This window comes from Polypterus senegalus, chromosome 1, assembly GCF_016835505.1.
Source record: "Polypterus senegalus isolate Bchr_013 chromosome 1, ASM1683550v1, whole genome shotgun sequence".
Classification (NCBI taxonomy): Eukaryota; Metazoa; Chordata; class Cladistia; order Polypteriformes; family Polypteridae; genus Polypterus; species Polypterus senegalus.
The window spans coordinates 203,224,504-203,245,338 of NC_053154.1; the positions used below are offsets into that span (position 1 = coordinate 203,224,504).

The window sequence follows — 20,835 nt, forward strand, 5'->3', positions numbered from 1 at the left end:
CCAAATATTGTTTTTAACGAAGTTCTGAAATAAAAGTGAAACTAATGAAATAGCAAAAATTCAAAGAAAACAAAAATCTTAAAAGTGTGTATCCGGAAAAACAAAAATGGGGGTTGGCGAGCAAAGCCCCCAAGTATATATATATATATATATATACATATGAATGTAAGTTAAGGTACTGCACACTCATTATTTAGAAGGGTTCATGGAGTTGAACAGACTGGTACAACACCTTGTTCTATAGCCTTATTAGTATCTTTGGAATATAAACGTATAATACCACTAAGTAGAAGGCCATTAAAAAGCCAAATGCATATGTTAACAAGGAACCAATGATGAAGGAGAAAGATAAGGGAACACTGTGTGAGTCAGCTTGATAACAAAAGGCACACTGGCACTCACTGGCTTTTATTAACATTGCAGTTTTTAAACATAGAAAGTACTCTTTATTCAGTATATATCTCTATAGGGTTTTCTTGAAAAATAAATTAGTTGTACATAAAATAAATGCGTTTTGCTTTGACCATTAAAAAGACACATTTTCAGACCAAGCTTAAAACACAAAACAAGGAAACTAAGTCACTTTGTATATAAAAAAGTTCTAAATTGTATAACACGTAGACAACAATACTGACAAGGAAAAGCTTGTGTTACCCCTTAAACAATGATGTTTATATCAGCTTTGAGTGGCCTTCTTATAGTATGGCTTCTGCTTATTGTCTTTTTGACAAGCACTGTGATTATTTGGTCATTCTGCCTTTCCACATCGTCCTGCAGCTTTGGGACTCTTATCATGGTAGAGACCCTGCTTCAACTATTAGCGAATGTTGGAATGAACACGAGATGCACTCACAAACACCTAGAGAGCTAGAGATATCTGAGTAGTTACAACACTCATTCCATTTTATTAAAGTTAAGGCACTTTGTATATCTCTTGAAAATCCATAGAGGTGCGTGGATTACCACACTATAAATCAGAGGTTGAAAATGATGTGCTGGTGGTGGTTGCTGTGGAGAGGTTGGCATACAAAATATGACAAAAATCATCAATTCTGTGTGGGAAAAGCACTGCGTCGCTTGTAATGGAATGAACCCTACAGTAATGAGATCCATTAGTCAATCCTTGACTAAGGAGAAGAAAGGAAAGATCCTCAAAATGGAGAAAAGTTCAAATAAACCCTAACACTACTGCTGAAACAACCTGAAAACAGCTCCAGCATATGTTTCTTTTAAAATATTTCTTTTTTGTTAATGTGAATTCTGAACTGGTGGTTGTGTTCATACTTCTTTCTTAGAATGTATTTTTGGTAGTCAACAGGGAGCTGTGTATGCAAACACCAACTTGCACGATTTCTTTGGACTCTCTATTCAACTACAGATCCTTGAAAAGATGCCCTCCCAGCGACAAAGACAGCTCAAAAATGTGAGTTTTACTCCCTTACAATGCTGTCCTCTGAGTGCAAGGCTGTAAGTTATATTGGGTGGTCTGGGAGAATGGGATTGTGTCATTACCATCGAGTGGATTTTTACACTGGGTATGTCACCAATTGAATATTATAAAAGTGACAGAATTTTATGGGTACAAATTAAGAGTAATGTGATCTGCCATGAAGAACCCAAATCCTATTGTACCTCCCTCATGCACTTACCCATGGGGCACTCACGTGCCATTGTATAATGCTTTTCCTCTTGCCATTTTTTAGTCCAGGTATTTAGTCATAAAGTAATCACCTCAAATTCCTGATTGTGTATAAAACCTCATAAATAAAAGGTGAAAGTGGCTTTAAAGAAGGCACAGTTATTTGGTAAGTACAGACATCTTTGCCACTTGGAGTGCTCTGGTCTGCTAGCTTTAAGAAGAGCACAATGATGATAAATAATACCATGCTTCTGCTAAAAGACCATGGCATTCTGGTCATGTTTCACAGCATTATGTCCAAGTTTGTCCTGGTCTTCATGCTCTTTGTGCAAGACAAGATGGTCCTGAAGTCTATTCCATCTTCACCCTCCCAGAAATGTCAGAATATAGGCAAACTTAGATTTATTCTGAAGAACATGGCATTGTCTACATAAACTATAGCCAATACAGTTGATTTTATAAAGTCCACCTGCACTGCACCATCTGAGTCCTGCCAATGTCTGCTCATTTGCACTAGTCTGAATATTTGACAGAGGACACAGTTATAGCTTGTTTCTTGTAGCCACCAACCATAGAAAAATATACTTCACTGGGTGTGTGGCCATCACCAACCCCAGCAACTTGATTCTGTTTGACCCATGATCTGTATTTCCTTTGCCTGTAGTGACTAAATATTTCCCATTTAATCCTGCTATTTAACAAAAACATGGAACATAAATGTCAAAAGTGAGAAAGGGAAATGCCAGCAATTGAAATTATTTGGTTTACAAGCCTGTATAACAAGCAACATTTGCCATCTTATGTACACATCAAAACAGATTTGCTTAGAACATCCTCCAGTACAAAGTTTATATTAACACTATCATTCTTCAAATAAATAATCCAGTGTGTTACTCTGTTTGGATTAACTGCTGGTAGATTTATTTCAGCTGAGCTTGAACATTTCCAGTTTGTCTTTAATGTAAACTCTGAACTGGAGTAGACCTTTATGAAATCTGTCCTTAAATCCTTCAAAAAATTAACCTTTTTTAAATATATTACTCTACATCTTGAGGCAGAAGGGCAAGAAGGCATTGTCAAAGTGTGCATCACTGGTGTCGCTTTGCCCGTTCTGCTGCTCTGGCGCAGGAAGCACAGCACACATTCTTGTAGTAGGCGTAGACACAAAGGCGAGCCTGGACCACAACGGGGCAGTTGGGGTGTTTATCTCGGCAGTTCTCATCTGAGTAAGAAAGAGATAAAACATGAAAAAAACTTGCTGAAGTTCAGGATGGGCGGCATAGATGCAGACTAAGTTCATCTACAAGAGTACAGAAAATAAATCCCAACTATAGCTTCACTGATTTCAACTCAATAGGATTTGCTCTGAAAAGTGCTGGAAACCCCAAAATGATCTTCCTTCTGTACTGATGTGCCAATGAACCACTGACTCTGGCCAATGCAAATAAAGCAAACAGACAATTCTTTATTTTTCACTATATAAGAATTCTGAACCCCTTATTCATAACTGTTATACTTGTCTGACCTTTATTTTTACTTACCACTTCTCCATGAAAAACGCTCTACAGAATAAACTTAATGTTTACTCAATGCACTGGGTTTCTGTCTATTTAGGTTTTCTACACTTTGATACTTGGAAACTCTTCAGCTGCAAGGCGCCACAGGCAGAATAACGCCTTTGACTACAGAAACTAATAAACACTATGGTACAGGCATTTGAACTTTTAAAAACAGCTCAGTAAGTTCAAAGGGTCAGGAGGGGCCTTGTTCCTGGCTTGTTAGACTGCTCGTTGCTCCACAATTGCAGTGAGCCCCTATTAACTTTAACAGACTTCAAAATGCAAGAATAAAACTTTTTCGTTTATTTTAGGTAAACTAGGCACCATGGTGGGGCAGGAACCCTGTTTGGCCATTCACTTGTCCAGAGATATTCAGGTTGGTTAGCTGGTGATTCTAGGGCAATAGTGTGGGTATGTCCATGAGTGGGTTCTGTGATGGACTGGCACCCTGTGCAAAAGGCTTTGTCTTGCTGTGAACCCATTGTCAGTGGGATAAACTCCTGCTCCTTACAGAACCCTCACGTGGATTAAGTAACTTTGAGAATGATGTTTATGTTCATTTATATTTCCATTTGAATAATTATGTCTTTAATTGAATAGTGAGTGCAGGTGGGAGTGATATCATGGTCTGCAGAGCTGATGTCCAAAATGCACAAGTTAAACAAAAAAAAGTTTTTATTTAGTCTCAGTGTTCACATTATAATGCTATTTAATTTTAGTCACATTTAACTAAAATCATATTTTCCAAAGACTAGGAAAGTAATTCTATTACTCATTTTTAAGCCAGTCACTATCCATCCATCCATCCATTTTCCAACCCGCTGAATCTGAACACAGGGTCACGGGGAGTCTGCTGAAGCCAATCCCAGCCAACACAGGGCACAAGGCAGGAACTAATCCCAGGCAGGGTGCCAACCCACTGCAGGACACACACAAACACACTCACACACCAAGCACACACTAGGGCCAATTTAGAATCGCCAATGCACCTAACCTGCATGTCTTTGGACTGTGGGAGGAAACCCGCGCAGACACGGGGAGAACATGTAAACTCCATGCAGGGACGACCCAGGAAGCGAACCTGGGTCTCCTAATTGCGAGGCAGCAGCGCCGTTGCGCCGCCCTCTTTGATTAATATTTATTTTTTAATTTTTAAATTGGCATTTAATAGCACATACTAATAAAACTTTAATTACTTCAGTTAATCCTGCAATACAAAGACAAACAGTTGATTGCTAGATATGAGTGATTGACCATGAGTTTGCCTGTGATAAGACTGTTGTCATGCCAAGGCTGATTCCTGCTTTTCATCAGTTGCTACTCGGATTGGAAGAGACTCCCTTGACCCAAGAAATGGATAAGCAAGGTTGGAAAATAAATGGAAGGACAGCTAAAGGTAGCTCTGCTGCATGTAAGGCTTTACAGATGTAAAATTGCTAAGTGGCACATTTGCTTCCTAGATGCTGACACTGCCACTGTACCCTGAAGCAAGGAGCATCATTTTGCTATAATATGCAGTTATATAAATTAAAGAAATATTGCCATTTTAGATGTGTACACTCCTCCAAACTCCATTTTCATCTCAACTGATGCAGACTGCCCTGCAAGCTGCTGGTCGGTACAAAATGAATCAGACAGCTTATCTGTCTCTTACAGGCAAGTGCTCAACTCTGAAAGCTGTCACACTCAGTGTGTACTACACGGATTTTTGTTGTCTGATTGGCCAGTAGTTGGGGTTTTCTGACCAGACGTTTCTTCCGTCACACAGTGACTAAGTGGGATAAAGTACGTTGCTTTTATGAATTACAGGAGACCAGGTGGGATGATGTTAGAAGTGATCAGATTTCTGGTATTGTGACAGACAACATCCAACTACAAATATGGTGTACTTTTTATAGATCTGTCTATTGAGAAATACGGCTCAAAAATCTTTCATTTCAAACTGAAGGATAATTTGAACAAATAAAATACTTTGTAACATTAAAACTCATTTTGGAATATTCTCAAAGATGTATGCAGAATTAAATAACCTTATGTAGTATTTTTGTCATATCACCATCTTTACCATCAAGCATTACTTTGCCAGCAAATATTTTGTCATAGTTTTACTAAACAAAAACACTTGAGTGGGCAGAGGCTTAGTCTGGCAAAAACTAAACAAAAAGTGCAATTCTGTGAGCTAAGACAAGAAAATTGCTTAATGATGCAATTAATTTGTAATATAATGCCAGCTGCCATGTCATTTTCATAATTACCTATTTACACAAATACTGTTTAGTTGGAACGCATTTATCTCTGCAGTCTTCTGTATGTACAGTAGTTGTTTCTGTGAAACTCTGTATTAGCATTTTCCAGTCACAGTGATGTTATCGCAATTGCGGTTCAGTACAGCTCAGTGTTGGCATGTAAATTGTGCTGAATGCTTGGAGGTATTTAAAAAGGTCACCGATCCAGTGTTTTAATTAAGGGTATTATTAAGCAAACAGAAAATGATCTTACATGCCTGGAGTAGGGTTACCCTGCCTACTGCTCTATAATTTTCTTGAAGTAGGACAGCTGGCATTTTTTAGTTTCATGTAACTGCCAAAAGCCCTTTCTTTTGTACCTGGGCAATTTTCACAGAATGAATGGTAGCTAAATCTTATTCTTGGACTAAGCCAGTGATACTCCAGTGAGCTTGCACTTTGGCTTACCTATTTCCAGTGTGCATGGCTGAGTATTGCAGGACTGTTTTTCCACTGGCTTCACAGAGGCGTCACACTGCTCACTCAGGGTGTTTTGTTCTGTCAGACAACGCACCTCCCTCATCTGGACACCACCCATGCATGACCTAGAGCACTGTGGGACAACACATGTCAGTCTAACAAGTTTAAAATGGGCCGCAATGATATTTCTCCCGCAGCCCTTCAACTCACCGCACTCCACTGGGTTGTGTACCACTTTTCTCTGCAAGGCCCTGGGCTGCAGGTCTGTATTTGGGATGGCTTTTCAAGATGAGCACACTCTGGAGGGTCTGTTAAGTTGAAATCTGTGCCCAGTTTTTTGACACAGATGAGGTCACGGCGCTGTGTTCCATTTCCACACTCCACATTACACTAAAAGAAGGAGACAAAGAAAAAGACCAGCTAAGGTGATGTACTGCTCCAGCATAAATGTTAAGGAATTACAAGATCTTTAGGGCAAAGTAGGCTATGCAAAGAATTCCAGAAATTGTCTGAACAAAAATATCATTCTGTGTTTTCATTTGAAATCCTGCTAACATTTCTTCTAACTAAATTTCCTATAACAATGGTCAAGCCTCAGTCATTTCTTCCATTTTTATTTCTTCTCCATTATATAACATTATAAGACAATACTTTGTTAATAAAATGCCAGTAACCAATATAGCAGAAAACTACAATAATTCACCTTAGGTAAAAAGAATACTTTAAACTACTGTATATAAAAGAATCAGGATCATTATTTTCCAAGTTTTCTTATGAGGTTTGCAGCAGCAACACACAAAGCTGGGCAGACCAGACCTCCCTTTCCAGTCTTATATAAAAGCCCCAAAAATAAATGAGCTGTATGTGATATCGCAGAGCCATAAAACAGCAAATGCGTATTAGAATTGTGAACACCGGTCAACTATGCTTTTCATTTCAGCAATTGACTGAATGTTATATAGCACGTAAACTGGCAAAAACCTTTGACTTGTAGCATGGCACTAAAGTCACAAAGCATACTTTATACACATTAGCTGTAGTATCGTCATCATCACCATGCTCTTCTTTCTACGCATTGTGAAAATAATTGGATCATGAAAGGTGACACAATTTGAGTAACTAAACACATAGAAATGTCAGCCTGGAGGTCTAAAGTATAACAACTTTATTTAAATTTGAGTAGCTACAAATGGCTGCCATGAAATTTGCATACAATATTCTTATTTGCAGAGGACTTGCATTTACTTTTTGTATCGTCATGATGCCAAAGCTGCTATATAGTATTTTACAGGAAGAAAATAATTTCATGAACTGTTATCTTTCATGTAAAAGTCATGTAAAACTGTGTAAGCGCACAGAATCCCATTTTTGTGAAGGTGGGCTTAGAAGGCCACTTAAAAAGTCACGTTGAAAAGGAGCAAGGGTGAATTAATGGAAAGCCTGAGCACTCAAACTGAAAGAAACCAGAGAAGATGCCAGTCAGTACTCCTTACTTTATTATATAGAAATATAAATGGTCTGAGGTTGCTACAGTACTGATGTCAGGATCTGTGGAGGGTGAGGATATTTAAGCATTGAGGGCTGAGGCTTTGCAATTGCAGATGCCTTAGTTAGAATATAGCGGTTTCATTTTTCTTTGCATCAACAAACAAATCTTGCAGTGGTTGTAGGCATGTTGGCATCCCTTGGGCAGTCAAGAGGCTACAGCCGGGTATATGCCTACACATTACTTCATTTGCATGGATTCAGCGTTTTTTTTTTTCTAATATTTTTGTTCCACAGTTGGTTGAATCCACGGATGCTGAACCTGCGGATATGAAAGGCCAACTGTATTATTGTATTTTTTATTTGAAAGAAAAGATATAATTAGGTGGAATGGGGACATAGTGGTTAGTACTGCAGACTCACAGTTCCAGGATTTTTTGTAGGCCTAGTCACTGTGTATGGAGTCCACATGCTCTCCCCAATATCTGCTTGGGTTTTTCTCTGGTACTCTGGTTGTCCTCCCACCAACCATAAACAAGTGTATTAAGTTAATTAACAATTTTACCTGTCAAGAATAATTGTGGTTGATTACATGACTGAACACCCTACAAAGGATGCAAATACCTCTAGTGCTTTTGGTGCCCTGCTTAAAGTGCTGCTGAGTTACAGCTCCCTCAGACTAGATTTTGGATTAAGGGGGTACAGTATGTGATCAGTTGAATAATTACAGTGGCATCCAAAGTTGGGTTGACTGTAATAATAATAATAATAATAATAAATGTAAGCAATGGTTATAAAGTTGTTATTACTATTTATGTTTTACTTACTTGTGTGTATTCTCATACCTGTTTGAAAATTTACATAAAATAAACACACACACACACACATATTTAAATAAATATTTAAATATTTATTTTATTTAAATAATTAAATAATATTTATTTATTTATGTACGTATATAGTAGCTGGATGTGGACTTCAGGACAAAAAACAACCCAGAGACTTCCTACCACTTTTATTATATTGGTGAACTTGCCCAGGCATCAGCTAAGTGGGCCGGGACAGGTTGTATCTTGTCTGAGACGGATGTGTAGCTGAGTGCAGCTCTGACACAAATTAAGCAGGACAGGCTGGAACCTGTCTCAGCCAAACGTATGGTAGGTTGTTGTTTGAATATGAACCGTGCATGTACCACAAAGCTCAGTTTGTCTGCTTGGGTTGAATGAGAAGTGAGTGTATTAAAAAAAATTAAAAGTAAATGCATGCACCATCTTGTGACTGTGGTTCAGCGTGAGCAGAGCAGACTGCTCCATACATACATACACACACACACACACACACACAGAGCTTTTTTGGTTATGTGAAGAAGAGGGCTCTACACACCCCTGGAGGACAGGGTTGCTCCTCCGAGGCCCCCTCTTGAACACTGTTGCAATTGGAACAAATACAGTTTGCCTCCTCTTTGCTCTATTAGATGCTGGGCTGCTGCTGCTCTGTCGTGTGATATGCTTCTCGCACAGCACTTTGTATATTTAAAAGCCTGTATAGCACCTGTCCTTTTTGCTTATTGCCTTGTCTCATTTCTCCTCCAGACATCCTCTGCTTTATGCATTATTATGCTGTTTACAAATAACGTTTATGTTTCTTGAAAACCTTGAATGGATCTGTGCAATTGTGTAACCCAAGCGTGACAATATGTATAATTTTATATATATATATATATATATATGTATATATATATATATATATACAGTATATATATACAGTATATATATATATATATATATATATACATACACATACACATACATAGGTTTTATGCAGTATTTGTGTTACATCATCATGGAACCTTAAATATCTTGCAGAGATGCAAGTCATTATAAATTCTGTCCTTATAAAGACTTTAACACAGAGCTTGACCTTTCAACAATTAAGCAATGGAATGAAGCTGACAAGGAATAGATTTACAAGTGGAATTTTTTATATAATTCATATGTTAAGTTGTAAACAGAGAATGATCTTTAGTTTTGTGTAAAATAAAAATAAAGTATTCATTTTTCTCCCAGAGGTATTATAGCCAGTGCCAGGGTTTACCCCATTCCTCTGTTCTTATGATGGTAGTCAGTGTAATGCACCAGGGTAAGATAAATTAATATTTTTTTGGCAAACACAAAACTACAAGGAGTTGGTTACACAACTCATGGATTCATTCATGAATTATGCGTCTGCTTTAAGGCTTTGTCATAACGGTGTGACTCTCCCGCATTCCATAGAAACACAGTGTGTATTGCATAAGGGAGTCTTATCAAATTTGACGGCTACATCTGTGAATTGTTAGCAGTCTATGTAATGCTAAAAGAACAGCACATTTTTTTTTCTCTTTCAGTGTGCTTGTTCATGAGAAAAATCTTTATAATACCCACCTCACTCCAGGGTCCAGTGAACCAGCGGGTGGTGGGCTCACATGGTCCTTCATTGCAAGCCCGTAGATCAGGAGGCCTTGTGCCACTACATCCTTGATCTGATTGGCCTTTGGGGTAGTTTGACAGACAAACTACTGATCGCCGCTGGACTCCTGTTCCACACTCTGCAGAGCACTGCACAGCAGAAAGGAAAAAATGGTAAATAAGATCTGGCTTTGATTAAAACTATGTGTTCCAAGTTCAACTACTGACACATTCTGTCACGAGTGATTCAAGTGGTTCAAACCATACAGATGCCTAGGTTATTAATAAAAGAAAAAAAACTGCTATGCACTACTGCCTTTTAATGAAGGGACTTTTGTGAACCCTCTGCAGGAGGACATCGACTGGACATTGATGTACTGTGCCATTTGATTTTCTTTAATTACAGTCATGGTTTTCCTTGGTCTCTGGAAAATACATTACTTTTTAAGATTACACTATATCACTTTTCCCATTGTAAGAACAGAACAGAAGCTTTCTGATGATTTTTTGATGAAGTTTTACTTTTTGATGCATTGCAATTGGAGTTGTTTAACATGTCTTGCATGCTATGTACAACATCAAATCAGTAATTGTGACAGCTCAAGAAAAGCTCTTAAAGAACCGCAAAATGAAAATCAGTCAGTCAGTCATTTTCTAAACCTCTTTGTCCTGAACAGGGTCACGGTGGGTGCTGGAGCCTATCCCAGCTAGCAAAGGGCACAAGGCAAGACAAACACGCAAGCACACACAAATACACAACCCAACCACACAAAAGGGGCCAATTTAGTATCTCCAATCCACCTAACTTGAATGTCTTTTGACTGTGGGAGGAAACCAGAGCACCAAGGGGAAGCCTACACAGATATGGGGAAAACATGCAAACTCCACACAGGAAGAACCCAGGGGATGTGAATCCCAGTCTCATTACTGCAAGGCAGCAGCACTACTACTGCGCCACTGTGCCGCCCAAAATGAGCACAGTAACAGAAACATTAGTGGCTGATGTTCATAACTAACAAATACATAAGTAAATACAGAGATTAAGTCCCAGGTTCCCTTATATAATTCTACATTTCTGCTCTCCTCTAAAACTGGCAGATGGTCTGTGCAAAACTGTAGGGTAACTGATACTTTAAATGGAAAACACGAGAAGGGGCAGGGACTGATGATGTCCTGATTGATCAGGCAGTAGCAAATCTTGGGTGCAAAAGCTGATGTATAAGCTCAGGTTAAGCAAGTGCATTGAGTAGTTTGAACATACAGTATAAAGGAGTGATGGCTCTGATGCTAAGCATCTGCACTGGCATCTGGAATGTTGTGGGTTTAAATCCCTGTTACTGCCAAAAAAGATCCTACTCTGCTGGGACCTTGAGCAAGGCCTTTAACCTGCAATCGCTCCAGGGGTGCTGTGTAATGGCTGACCTTGCACTCTGAACCCAAGGGGTATGCGAAAACTAGCAAATTCCTAATATAAGACATTGCATAAGGTGAAATTTGGGGAAAATATACAAAGAAAACTACAACCGTAATGCTGCATTGTCAAGACTAGGTTTTATTATATTATTCTACCTCATGTACTATTATGTCATTATTTGGTATTATTGCCATACTTAATATTTGTATAACTAACACTTTTATAATAATTAATAATGGAGCTTTGCTGTGTCTGCAGCCACCCTGTACATGACATTCTTCCACAAGAGCAGGTAAAGTCATCTGAATTCTATGCAAGAAAAGAGAGTCAAGGAGAATTTGAAACTCCCGAGTCTGAATGATTTGATGTAATTCCCCTTAGTGATTAAGCTTGACTAAAATCTAAGCCTTAGCCCACACATCTCGGCTACAGGTGGACAAAATGATATCAAGTACCAAACATTTTTTATGCAATGTCTCTTTATTTGCGTAGCAGTAACTCCTTTATTGTGTTAGATGCATTACTTTTATCCAGTCCTCAAGGATGTTCAACAAACAAACATTACTCTACTTCAAGTAGTTACAAATAATGTCAATTCTGAAACAAACTAAATCAAAATTAGATAAAACTGTCAGCTTGTCACTGGCTTTTCTTTCCATTTTAGAACCACCCTGCTACTCAGATCTAGCACTCTGAAATCAAACACCCCACTCTGTCTAACTCAGTAAAAAATGGAGCAAAAATTTACACCTGAGATCAGCGTACAGTATATACTTGTAAAAAAAACAAATTGCACACTTTTGTTCTGGAGCTGTCTTCTGATATGCAAACTTTCAACATTTATAACTTGAATGAATATGAAAAACCTTTTTAACTATAATCAAATACTGTTCATTTTTTGGATCTTGATCAACCTTAGCATGATTTCACCTTCACTTTACTAATTTTTTCTGTTACTTGCAAGATATATTTTCAATATAAGGCATGGATGTAACGTGCTTTGTAAAGTCAGTGTTCACCATAGCAGGTACAACAGGCTTTGTAAGAAAGTGGCTGCAGTGACAGCCAGGATAAGCATTTGGCACCAAAACACATTTAAAGTTCAAATTCAAAGTAAATAATTTATGGATCACTTTAAAGATGTGGTATAATGGAGAATAAATAATTTAAACCAGTACTCTCAAATAGTTTATAGAACATGCCATTAGGTCAGCCTGCTGGACTGCTTGTATAAAATTAATATCAATAATAAAAATTATATTGTTAAATCTCTTGGATTAATACAATTTATTTCTCTACTAGAAAGTAAAAATGTGAATGAGGAAAACTAACATAATTTTTTACTCACCATTTTGTTCCAGTCACTGAAAAACCAGCTACGCACGCAGTGCCCCATGTCACAAGTCTCACTGGAGATTGGTCGCAGTTCAGCATTACACTCTCTGTCATTCACAACAGAGCCTTGATTACTAATGCAACGTACAATCCTGGTCCGTTCACCTACACCACACATCACGGAACACTGAACACAAAAGAAATAAAAGCGTTTCAAAGAACCTGGATCTATCACTTAAATCAACAACATTACAGTACTGATTATGCAAAAGCTATAAATACTTGAAATATTGTCAACATTTGCTGCTGTCCCTTTAGATTAACATGAGACTATCAGTTATTCCAGTACACGACTCATTGGCACACGCAGATTTTTAGGGCAAGACATACACTCGGCATATTTTTTACTGAGCAAGGGTCCAGTTTCTTCCTCCCAAAATAAGTGTTTAGTAAATTAATAGATAGAGCATCATGACTGCCAAGTACTTTTCTTACCTAAGCTTGATGGGTCCCCTACAAAGGCCAATATACAGTACATGACCAAGAGTTTCCATTGTGAATAGTAACAATACAAAATTTGATGGTCAGAACTATTCATAACTGTAGTATTTGATTACTCATCAATGTGGTCTTTGTTTCAGTGTTTGATTACTGCAACAGGTATAGACTGCCTCAAGCAGCAGAATTTGGGATGTGGACAAGATTCAAAATTCAGCACCATTTTTGAGTATTTCAACCATCTTTTTGTGGCTTTGTTACTTTGGGACAAGCTATGTTTAGTTTAACATAAGAATATATTTTTCTCTATTTTTCTTGAAAAGCACAAATCAGGAAATAAAACAGAGGCATTACTCACTGCACTCCAGTCGGTACCAATCTCCCAGTGGCTACAGATGCGCAAGTGACAGTGCTGAGTGTTGTTGGGCTTCTGAAGGGTGGCACATAGCTGTGGGTGAACCATGCTGCTCCTATTGGCATAGACCTGTCGGCAGTGCACTTGACGATGCTGGATCCCGGGGCCACAGGTTTTACTACAGTCTGACCACTCACCAACTTCCCAGCTGTGTCCCACACAACAGTGAGGATAAAACACAAAGGATACATAAAATTCCATCATCAGTCAAGCTACCCAACATGTAAGGAAGTGACTCTTAGTATTAAACTGATTAAGAAAGAAAACCAAAAGTGACAAAATTGGGACAATCACTTGCAAGACACATTAATATTTGTTTTCACAAAGACCCAAATAAGGGTCCTTCAGGTCTTTCTGAAGTAATAAAATCATAAGAACAGCTATATCTTTAATGTAATATGGAGACCAAAACTGCACAACATATTCCAGCTGTGCCCTCACAAATGTGTTACATACTTTAACACTAGAATTACCAGAGCCTACGAAAAAACTTGTAGATCCGGCCCACCTTAAATCCATTTGCACCTCTCCATCAGCGTCTTTTGTTCTGTAAATGTGCGGATAAAGACAAGCAGCAAGCAGCCTGGTATCCAATCCCCAACCGCCGCAGAACGTGCACAATGTTCTCCCAGCTCATGCCTTGATTGATTATCTGGGAGAGAAGTGCTGGAGTTTTAGAGTGGAAATAATAGAACGTTATTTGGAACACATGCATTTCATGTGAATTTTGTTTCTACAATAATCTCATATTTTAGTAGTAAGTGACAAAATGTTGACATAAACTATATAATGGGTGAAGCCTTAAGTCCAAATATCAAATAAACACTTTCACAAAAGGTTCAAGGACGCTACAATAGCTTCCGTGGCATAGCGGTAAGATTTGCTGACTTGTAATCAAGAGTCCCTGGTTCGATCCCGACTGCCTCCTATATTTACCGTTTTAATTAGTGAGCTGCTCTTATTGTTAATATTATACAGTACACGCATATATTTGGTTTGTGTCTGTAACAGACGGTGTACATTTATAGCACTTGTAAAAGTTACCGGGGACTCTTGATTACAAGTCAGCAAATCTTACCGCTACACCACGGAAGCTGTTGTATTGTCCTAGAATCTTGTGTGAAAGTGTATATTTGATCTTTGGACTTCAGGCTCACACATTATAAAGTTTATGCCAACATTTTATAATTTACTACTAAAATATGAAAAACGTTTCTGTTTTAACAATGTGTGGCAGTGGTGGGGTGGGATACCAGGCTGCTTGCAGCTTGTCTTTATCGGTATATTTACAGGACAAAAGACGCTGACGGAGAGGTGCGATGGGATTTAAGGTGGGCCGGATCTACTAGTTTTTTTGTAGGCTCTGGTAATTCTGGTGTTAAGCCTAATCTCTCTTGCTTTCCAAAAGGACTGCTGCTGTAGATATCTTGCTTCTGTGCACAGTCTGCCATCCTCATAAAAGAACAAACTCCTGAAGTCCTCTCCTGGTTTAAACAGATTTATTGTATATGTCTGTGTGAAGTCTTTTATTACAGTCAATGGGAAGGAAAAATGTTTATAAAATGACCATCAAATTATTTTTTCTGGGATTTTTTGGGCCACACTTGAGAATGATAAACAGAAACATATGAGGATTGTGCAAAACATACCAGAGAAAAGACAGTACGATTATATTATTTCCCGGGTGAAACCACTGTGGTACATATACCATAAACAAGTAGGAAAGATTACATTTGTGGAAAAAAAAGATTCAGCAGGCAACATAAGCTTTTGCTTATCCAACTAACTTTCATTTACCCCTTCACAAAAATGTATTCATCCTTAATCATTAAATAATTAATGGAACTGCCTTTCTTCAGGGATTCCAGTTTCATCACACCTCCTTTGATGCACATGTAAGTTTGACTGGAGACTCAAGAATGGCATGGCGTGAGTAATTTTAAAAGTGTTTGTGGTTGTGTCCAGTCTAAGGATAACTCCTGTTCCTGCTTTGTAGCCAAACCTTCTGCTCACTGTGACCCTGTGTTGATAACAGCTTATTCAGGAAATGGATGTCGGAGCATTTGTGCTGTATATATATTTTTAAAAATGTTCACTATCCATAATTTTAACATCTATCTCATTTGGAACTTGCCTAAAATCATATGTTATTCTGGGGGAATAATAAAAGTCTCCTCCTAGACCTCCATTATTTTCTGCTTATTTTGGTGTATTTGGAGTAACTCCTTGAAGGGAACCTTCTGCAGTTCCAGAGCTTACTCTCATATAATCATGCCTCTTCACACTATGGTTTGCAAAGTACCTTTATAATTGCCAGGCTTGGTATGTTTAGATTTTTGTCCTTTCAATGGTTTCTTCTATTTTTTTTTCCTATGTTTTTTAGGGAGTTTTTTCTTGTCTTCTTACAGAGTCAAGGCTGGGAGTCTGTCAAAAAATAGGGCCTGTTAAAACCCATTGAGGCATTTCTTGTGTGACTTTGGGCGAGAAGAGAAGTAAATTGATGTTGTTGTTGATTTCTGTGGCCCCTGGCAGGCTTTTACCATGTATAGTGCCAGTTTAACACCGTTCCTGCTTTAGCAGCTCCTTGCCAGTTCAGTGCCCCTTGGATACAGACAAGTGTCTGCTGACATCTTTGACTTGAATTTTCTGGCAGCTTTGAGGAATCAAAACATAATATATTAAGCATACATTGTGTCCTGAAAACCTGATACTTTTCAATTAAGCCAGTGAAAATGTCAGATCCTTCAGCCCCATGAACAGAAAATTGGTTTCCTCAAAAGTTTAATTATGTAGTGAGGAATCAGTCCAGATAATAGAATGACTCATACAGTGTGCAGGGTGTGGGTGTGTGTGCACGTTTCAAATCACATTTACTTACAAAGCTGGACAGGGCTGCACATTACAGAACTCTTCAGTAGGGGTAGGCTTTGCTGCTGGATCACATCTCCTCTCAGGCACCTTCTCCTGGGTCTTGCGATCAATACAGCGATACACAGGGTACTGGAAACCTGCAGAAGAGTTTATTGTTACAATACTTCCTAATATCTGCAGCTAGGAAATGTTTATCACAGCAGTTCAATCAGTGTCACCCTGAATATGTCACAGGAGCCCCTGCTGGTCACAAGGTGCACCAAAGGGGAGCAGATGTTGCTGTACTGAGTATGTCTGTAATAATACATTTTTCTCTCTATACAGCTGCAGTGATCTCATGTTTTCAAGATGACGCCAGTTTGTTGTACAGCACGGCTTCTCAGTCCAAATCTTAGGGGATACCTAGAGTTGCTGGCATTCTTTCTAGCTAAGACTGTTAAGTTATTAACCTATCTGTAAAAGACCCTTCCAGTTTTCAATGTCTTTTACTTTTTCTGCACATAAGCCAAATTATATGACAATAAGTATGCTCAATCTAAAGTTGCAAACTTTTTGTTTAAAAATAGTTTTAAAAAAAGCAGACTATGGTTTGGAACATGTTTTATGGGCCTCCAGGGCTGCTGTGGGCAGCTGGAAAAGGGCTTTCAGTTGCTCTGTATTATTAATACTTCAGAGGCCTCTGTGACATGCATTTTTGTTAACAGGAAGATCAGAGGGCAACATCCTTTCCCTAATTAAGCCGAGGATTAGGGCATTTTGGATCATAGGTTGAAAGGGAAGGATTTAAATAGGTCCCTAGAGGCTGATCCAAGCCAGGGACTGATCTTGCTAGTACTTGTTAGCATTTGGTTTTTCTTTTATACAAATTATTAGTATTGCCTATTACATGTCAATCCGCTTTGAAGATGCCTTGCTATTTGCATTTGTATTCTTATTAGCTGCATTGTAAGAACAATGTAGGCTACAATTAAACATGCATTATATTTGCAAGCTAAAATTAAACATACATTATCTTTGTAAGCATGTCTCAAAGTTGAGGGAAATGGTTCTCAAAAATGTGCACATCTTGTGGGATTTCTTGAGAAAGTGGTTGAACATTTAGAAATCCACACACCCAGGACAAAAACAGGAAAAAGTAGAAATATAATTAAACAAGGAGCTCAAAAAAGGCCTATGGGTGGGAAACTGATTGGAATGAAAGCCAGCAACCACAAGGGTCCCTCTGGCCCAAGGTTAAGGATTATGACATCCTGGTTTTAAATGCATTCAGAGCCGAGGAACATAAATTACAGAGGAGCTCAGAATTAGAGGGCTATGTCAATATTATTATATTATAAACATCTGATAAAAAGGCCACTTTTGGGTCATGAACATCTATCCATCCATCCGTTATCCAACCCGCTATATCCTAACACAGGGTCACGGGGGTCTGCTGGAGCCAATCCCAGCCAACACAGGGCGCAAGGCAGGAACAAATCCCGGGCAGAGCGCCAGCCCATCGCAGTGGACTTAACATTTAGTTCTCATTTTATTTATTTACTTTTTTTTTCACCCAAGACTGACAAAACTCACAAGAAGTAGAACAAAGGTGAAACATTATAAAAGTGCGTCTGATGAATTTCCCCTAGCCTCCAAGCTTGGTTCCAGGCCTTTAAAGGCAACTAAACTCACTGAATATTTTACAATGATTTAATACATCAGTCTGCTGTCTCCAGGTCTCTGCCAAAAGTCTCCCAATTATATTATTACTGTTACATTTTTTTGGCAAAGGAATTCAAACTCCAAGTAGGCAGGAGAGGAAACGGCCATTATTACCTCTGACTAACCATAAACATACTCATTTGGTTTTCTCTAAATCATACTTTTGCTTAAACGTCTCGCTGTGTGGCCTATGTAAATCTTGTAGAACTGTTTAAGTTAGAGATGCTCTGGTTATAATGATGGGATGTGTGTCTTGAAAACCAGTATTAGACAGACATTACCCACTATCAAGTATAACATTCCACCCAAACTTAGATAATGCACTTTAAGAGTTGGCAATATGGCCAAAAATTCATATGGTATAATCAAAAATGTTGACAGTTTTGTTAGATACTGCTATAATACAGTATATATACTTTATTCAGACTAAAACGTTTTAACAAATAACAAATATACTAAAGAAATACTTGTTGTTGTACTACTCAAATGGATATGACAGCTACTCACCTGAATAGCCTGAACCCATGAAAATGCAGCTTCTTTCTCACTAATGCCAAACAAATACAAGCCAAGACCTTGCATTTTTTACTAACTCCTTTTCCTGTTTTGCTGGCTTCAAAAGTAACATTCGCTGAAAACCAGCTAAATCGAATGCAGAGTCATGGTGGGAGATAGCCAGTATCAACTCACCAATCAGGGTGAAACAGGGCTGTGGAGTCGGTAGATAAATCCTTCGACTCCGACTCCTTAGTTGATTGAAAGAAGGCAACATACATGTCACTTAACCACAGAACTACTGTACTGGCTAGGAAGCTGGCTCTCTACCATATTGGCCAGTTTAAACAAATGACAAGAACCCATGAACACACATCATGCCCTAGCACACACCTCCACCTACATCATTACACTTGTTTACATTCATTAGAACATTAGAACACTCTAGACGAGAACAGGCCATTCAGCCCAACAAAGCTCGCCAGTCCTATCCACTTGTTTCCTCCAAGAAAACATAAGGATGAGTTTTGAAAGTCCCTAATGTCTTACTGTCTACCACACTACTTGGTAGCTTATTCCAAGTGTCTATCGTTCTTTGTGTAAAGAAAAACTTCCTAATGTTTGTGCGAAATTTACCCTCAACAAGTTTCCAACTGTGTCCCTGTGTTCTTGATGAACTCATTTTAAAATAACAGTCTTGATCCACTGTACTAATTCCCTTCATAATTTTAAACACTTCAATCATATCACCTTTTAATCTTCTTTTGCTTAAACTGTAAAGGCTCAGCTCTTTTAATCTTTCCTCATAATTCAACTCCTGTAGATCTGTAATCAGCCTAGTCGCTCTTCTCTGGACCTTTTCTAGTGCTGCTATGTCCTTTTTGTAGCCTGGAGACCAAAACTGCACACAGTACTCAAGATGAGGCCTCACCAGTGCATTATAAAGGTGGAGCATAACCTCCTTGGACTTGTACTCCACACATTGTGCTATATATCCTAACATTCTGTTAGCCTTCTTAATGGCTTCTGAACACTGTCGGGAAGTCGATAGCTTAGAGTCCACTATGACTCCTAAATCCTTCTCATAAGGTGTACTCTTGATTTTCCGACTGCCCATTGTGTATTCAAACCTAACATTTTTACTTCCTATGTGTAATACTTTACAGTTATTGACATTAAATTTCATCTGCCACAAATCTGCCCAAGCCTGTATGCTATCCAAGTCCTTCTGTAATGATATAACGGATTCCAACTTATCTGCTAATCCACCTATCTTGGTGTCATCTGCAAACTTAACCAGCTTGTTACTTATATTCCTATCTAAATCATTTATATATATTAAAAATAGCAGCGGCCCTAGCACTGACCCCTGTGGAACACCACTCTTAACATCGGCCAGTTCTGAAGCGGTTCCTCACACCATCACCCTCTGCTTCCTGTGTCTGAGCCAATTCTGCACCCATCTAAAAACATCACCCTGAACTCCCACTTCTTTTAACTTGATGCCCAACCTCTCATGTGGCACCTTATCAAATGCTTTCTGAAAGTCCAGATAAATAATATCATAAGCTCCACTTTGATCGTATGCTTTTGTTGCAACCTCATAGAATTCCAACATGTTAGTAAAACACGACCTCCCTCTTCTGAACCCATGTTGACTATTCAGAATAACTCCTGTCCTTGCCAGATGTTGCTCAATCTTATCCTTAATAATTCCTTCCATTAATTTTCCTGTGATGCATGTTAAGCTTACTGGCCTATAGTTGCTTGGATCTGCCCTGTCACCCTTTTTATATAATGGGATGATATTTGCCATTTTCCAGTCCTTCGGAATCTCTGCAGTGCTCAGTGACTTCCTAAAAATATGTGTCAATTACACACATATTAACTTGTTAAACGCATTACATGTGAAATAAAATGAAAACACTTTTTGTAATGTACCATAATCCAGATTACAATATGTGAATGTCAGGTTGTATAATAGCTCAGCTGAACTTCACACTAGTAGTAACACAACTATGCACTGGGCTTTATTATTCAGGCTGTATTCTTCAGAGAAATACTTAATTATGACTATTGCTTGTGAAATGGGACATTTGAACTTGCTATATTTTTTTTTTCATTACAATTTTAATTTATTAGTAGTCGTAGTCGGTACTATTTTGCTGACTCCGACCCTGATTCCAGGTTCCCAAAATTGTCTATGACTTCGACTCCACAGCCCTGGGGTGAAATGCACATAATGCCAAGCAATAATTTAAAACAGGATGG

The 20,835-nt window shown here is 38.4% G+C and overlaps 1 protein-coding gene across 3 annotated transcripts in view; it reads right to left on the bottom strand.

The window, feature by feature from the left end:
- Window positions 1-373: 373 nt before the first annotated feature.
- The window catches only part of adamtsl4 (ADAMTS-like 4), a 150,485-nt gene continuing 130,023 nt past the window's right edge, over window positions 374-20,835 (bottom strand). For all 3 annotated transcript variants that reach the window (XM_039767504.1, XM_039767489.1, XM_039767495.1), the window contains exons 12-18: window positions 16,376-16,505; window positions 13,441-13,645; window positions 12,598-12,771; window positions 9,812-9,985; window positions 6,114-6,293; window positions 5,892-6,036; window positions 374-2,861 (exon numbers count right to left, since the gene is read on the bottom strand). In XM_039767504.1, coding sequence (XP_039623438.1) covers window positions 2,728-2,861; window positions 5,892-6,036; window positions 6,114-6,293; window positions 9,812-9,985; window positions 12,598-12,771; window positions 13,441-13,645; window positions 16,376-16,505 — 1,142 coding nt within the window. In that variant the 3' untranslated portion in view covers window positions 374-2,727. The remainder of the gene's footprint in view (window positions 2,862-5,891; window positions 6,037-6,113; window positions 6,294-9,811; window positions 9,986-12,597; window positions 12,772-13,440; window positions 13,646-16,375; window positions 16,506-20,835) is intronic.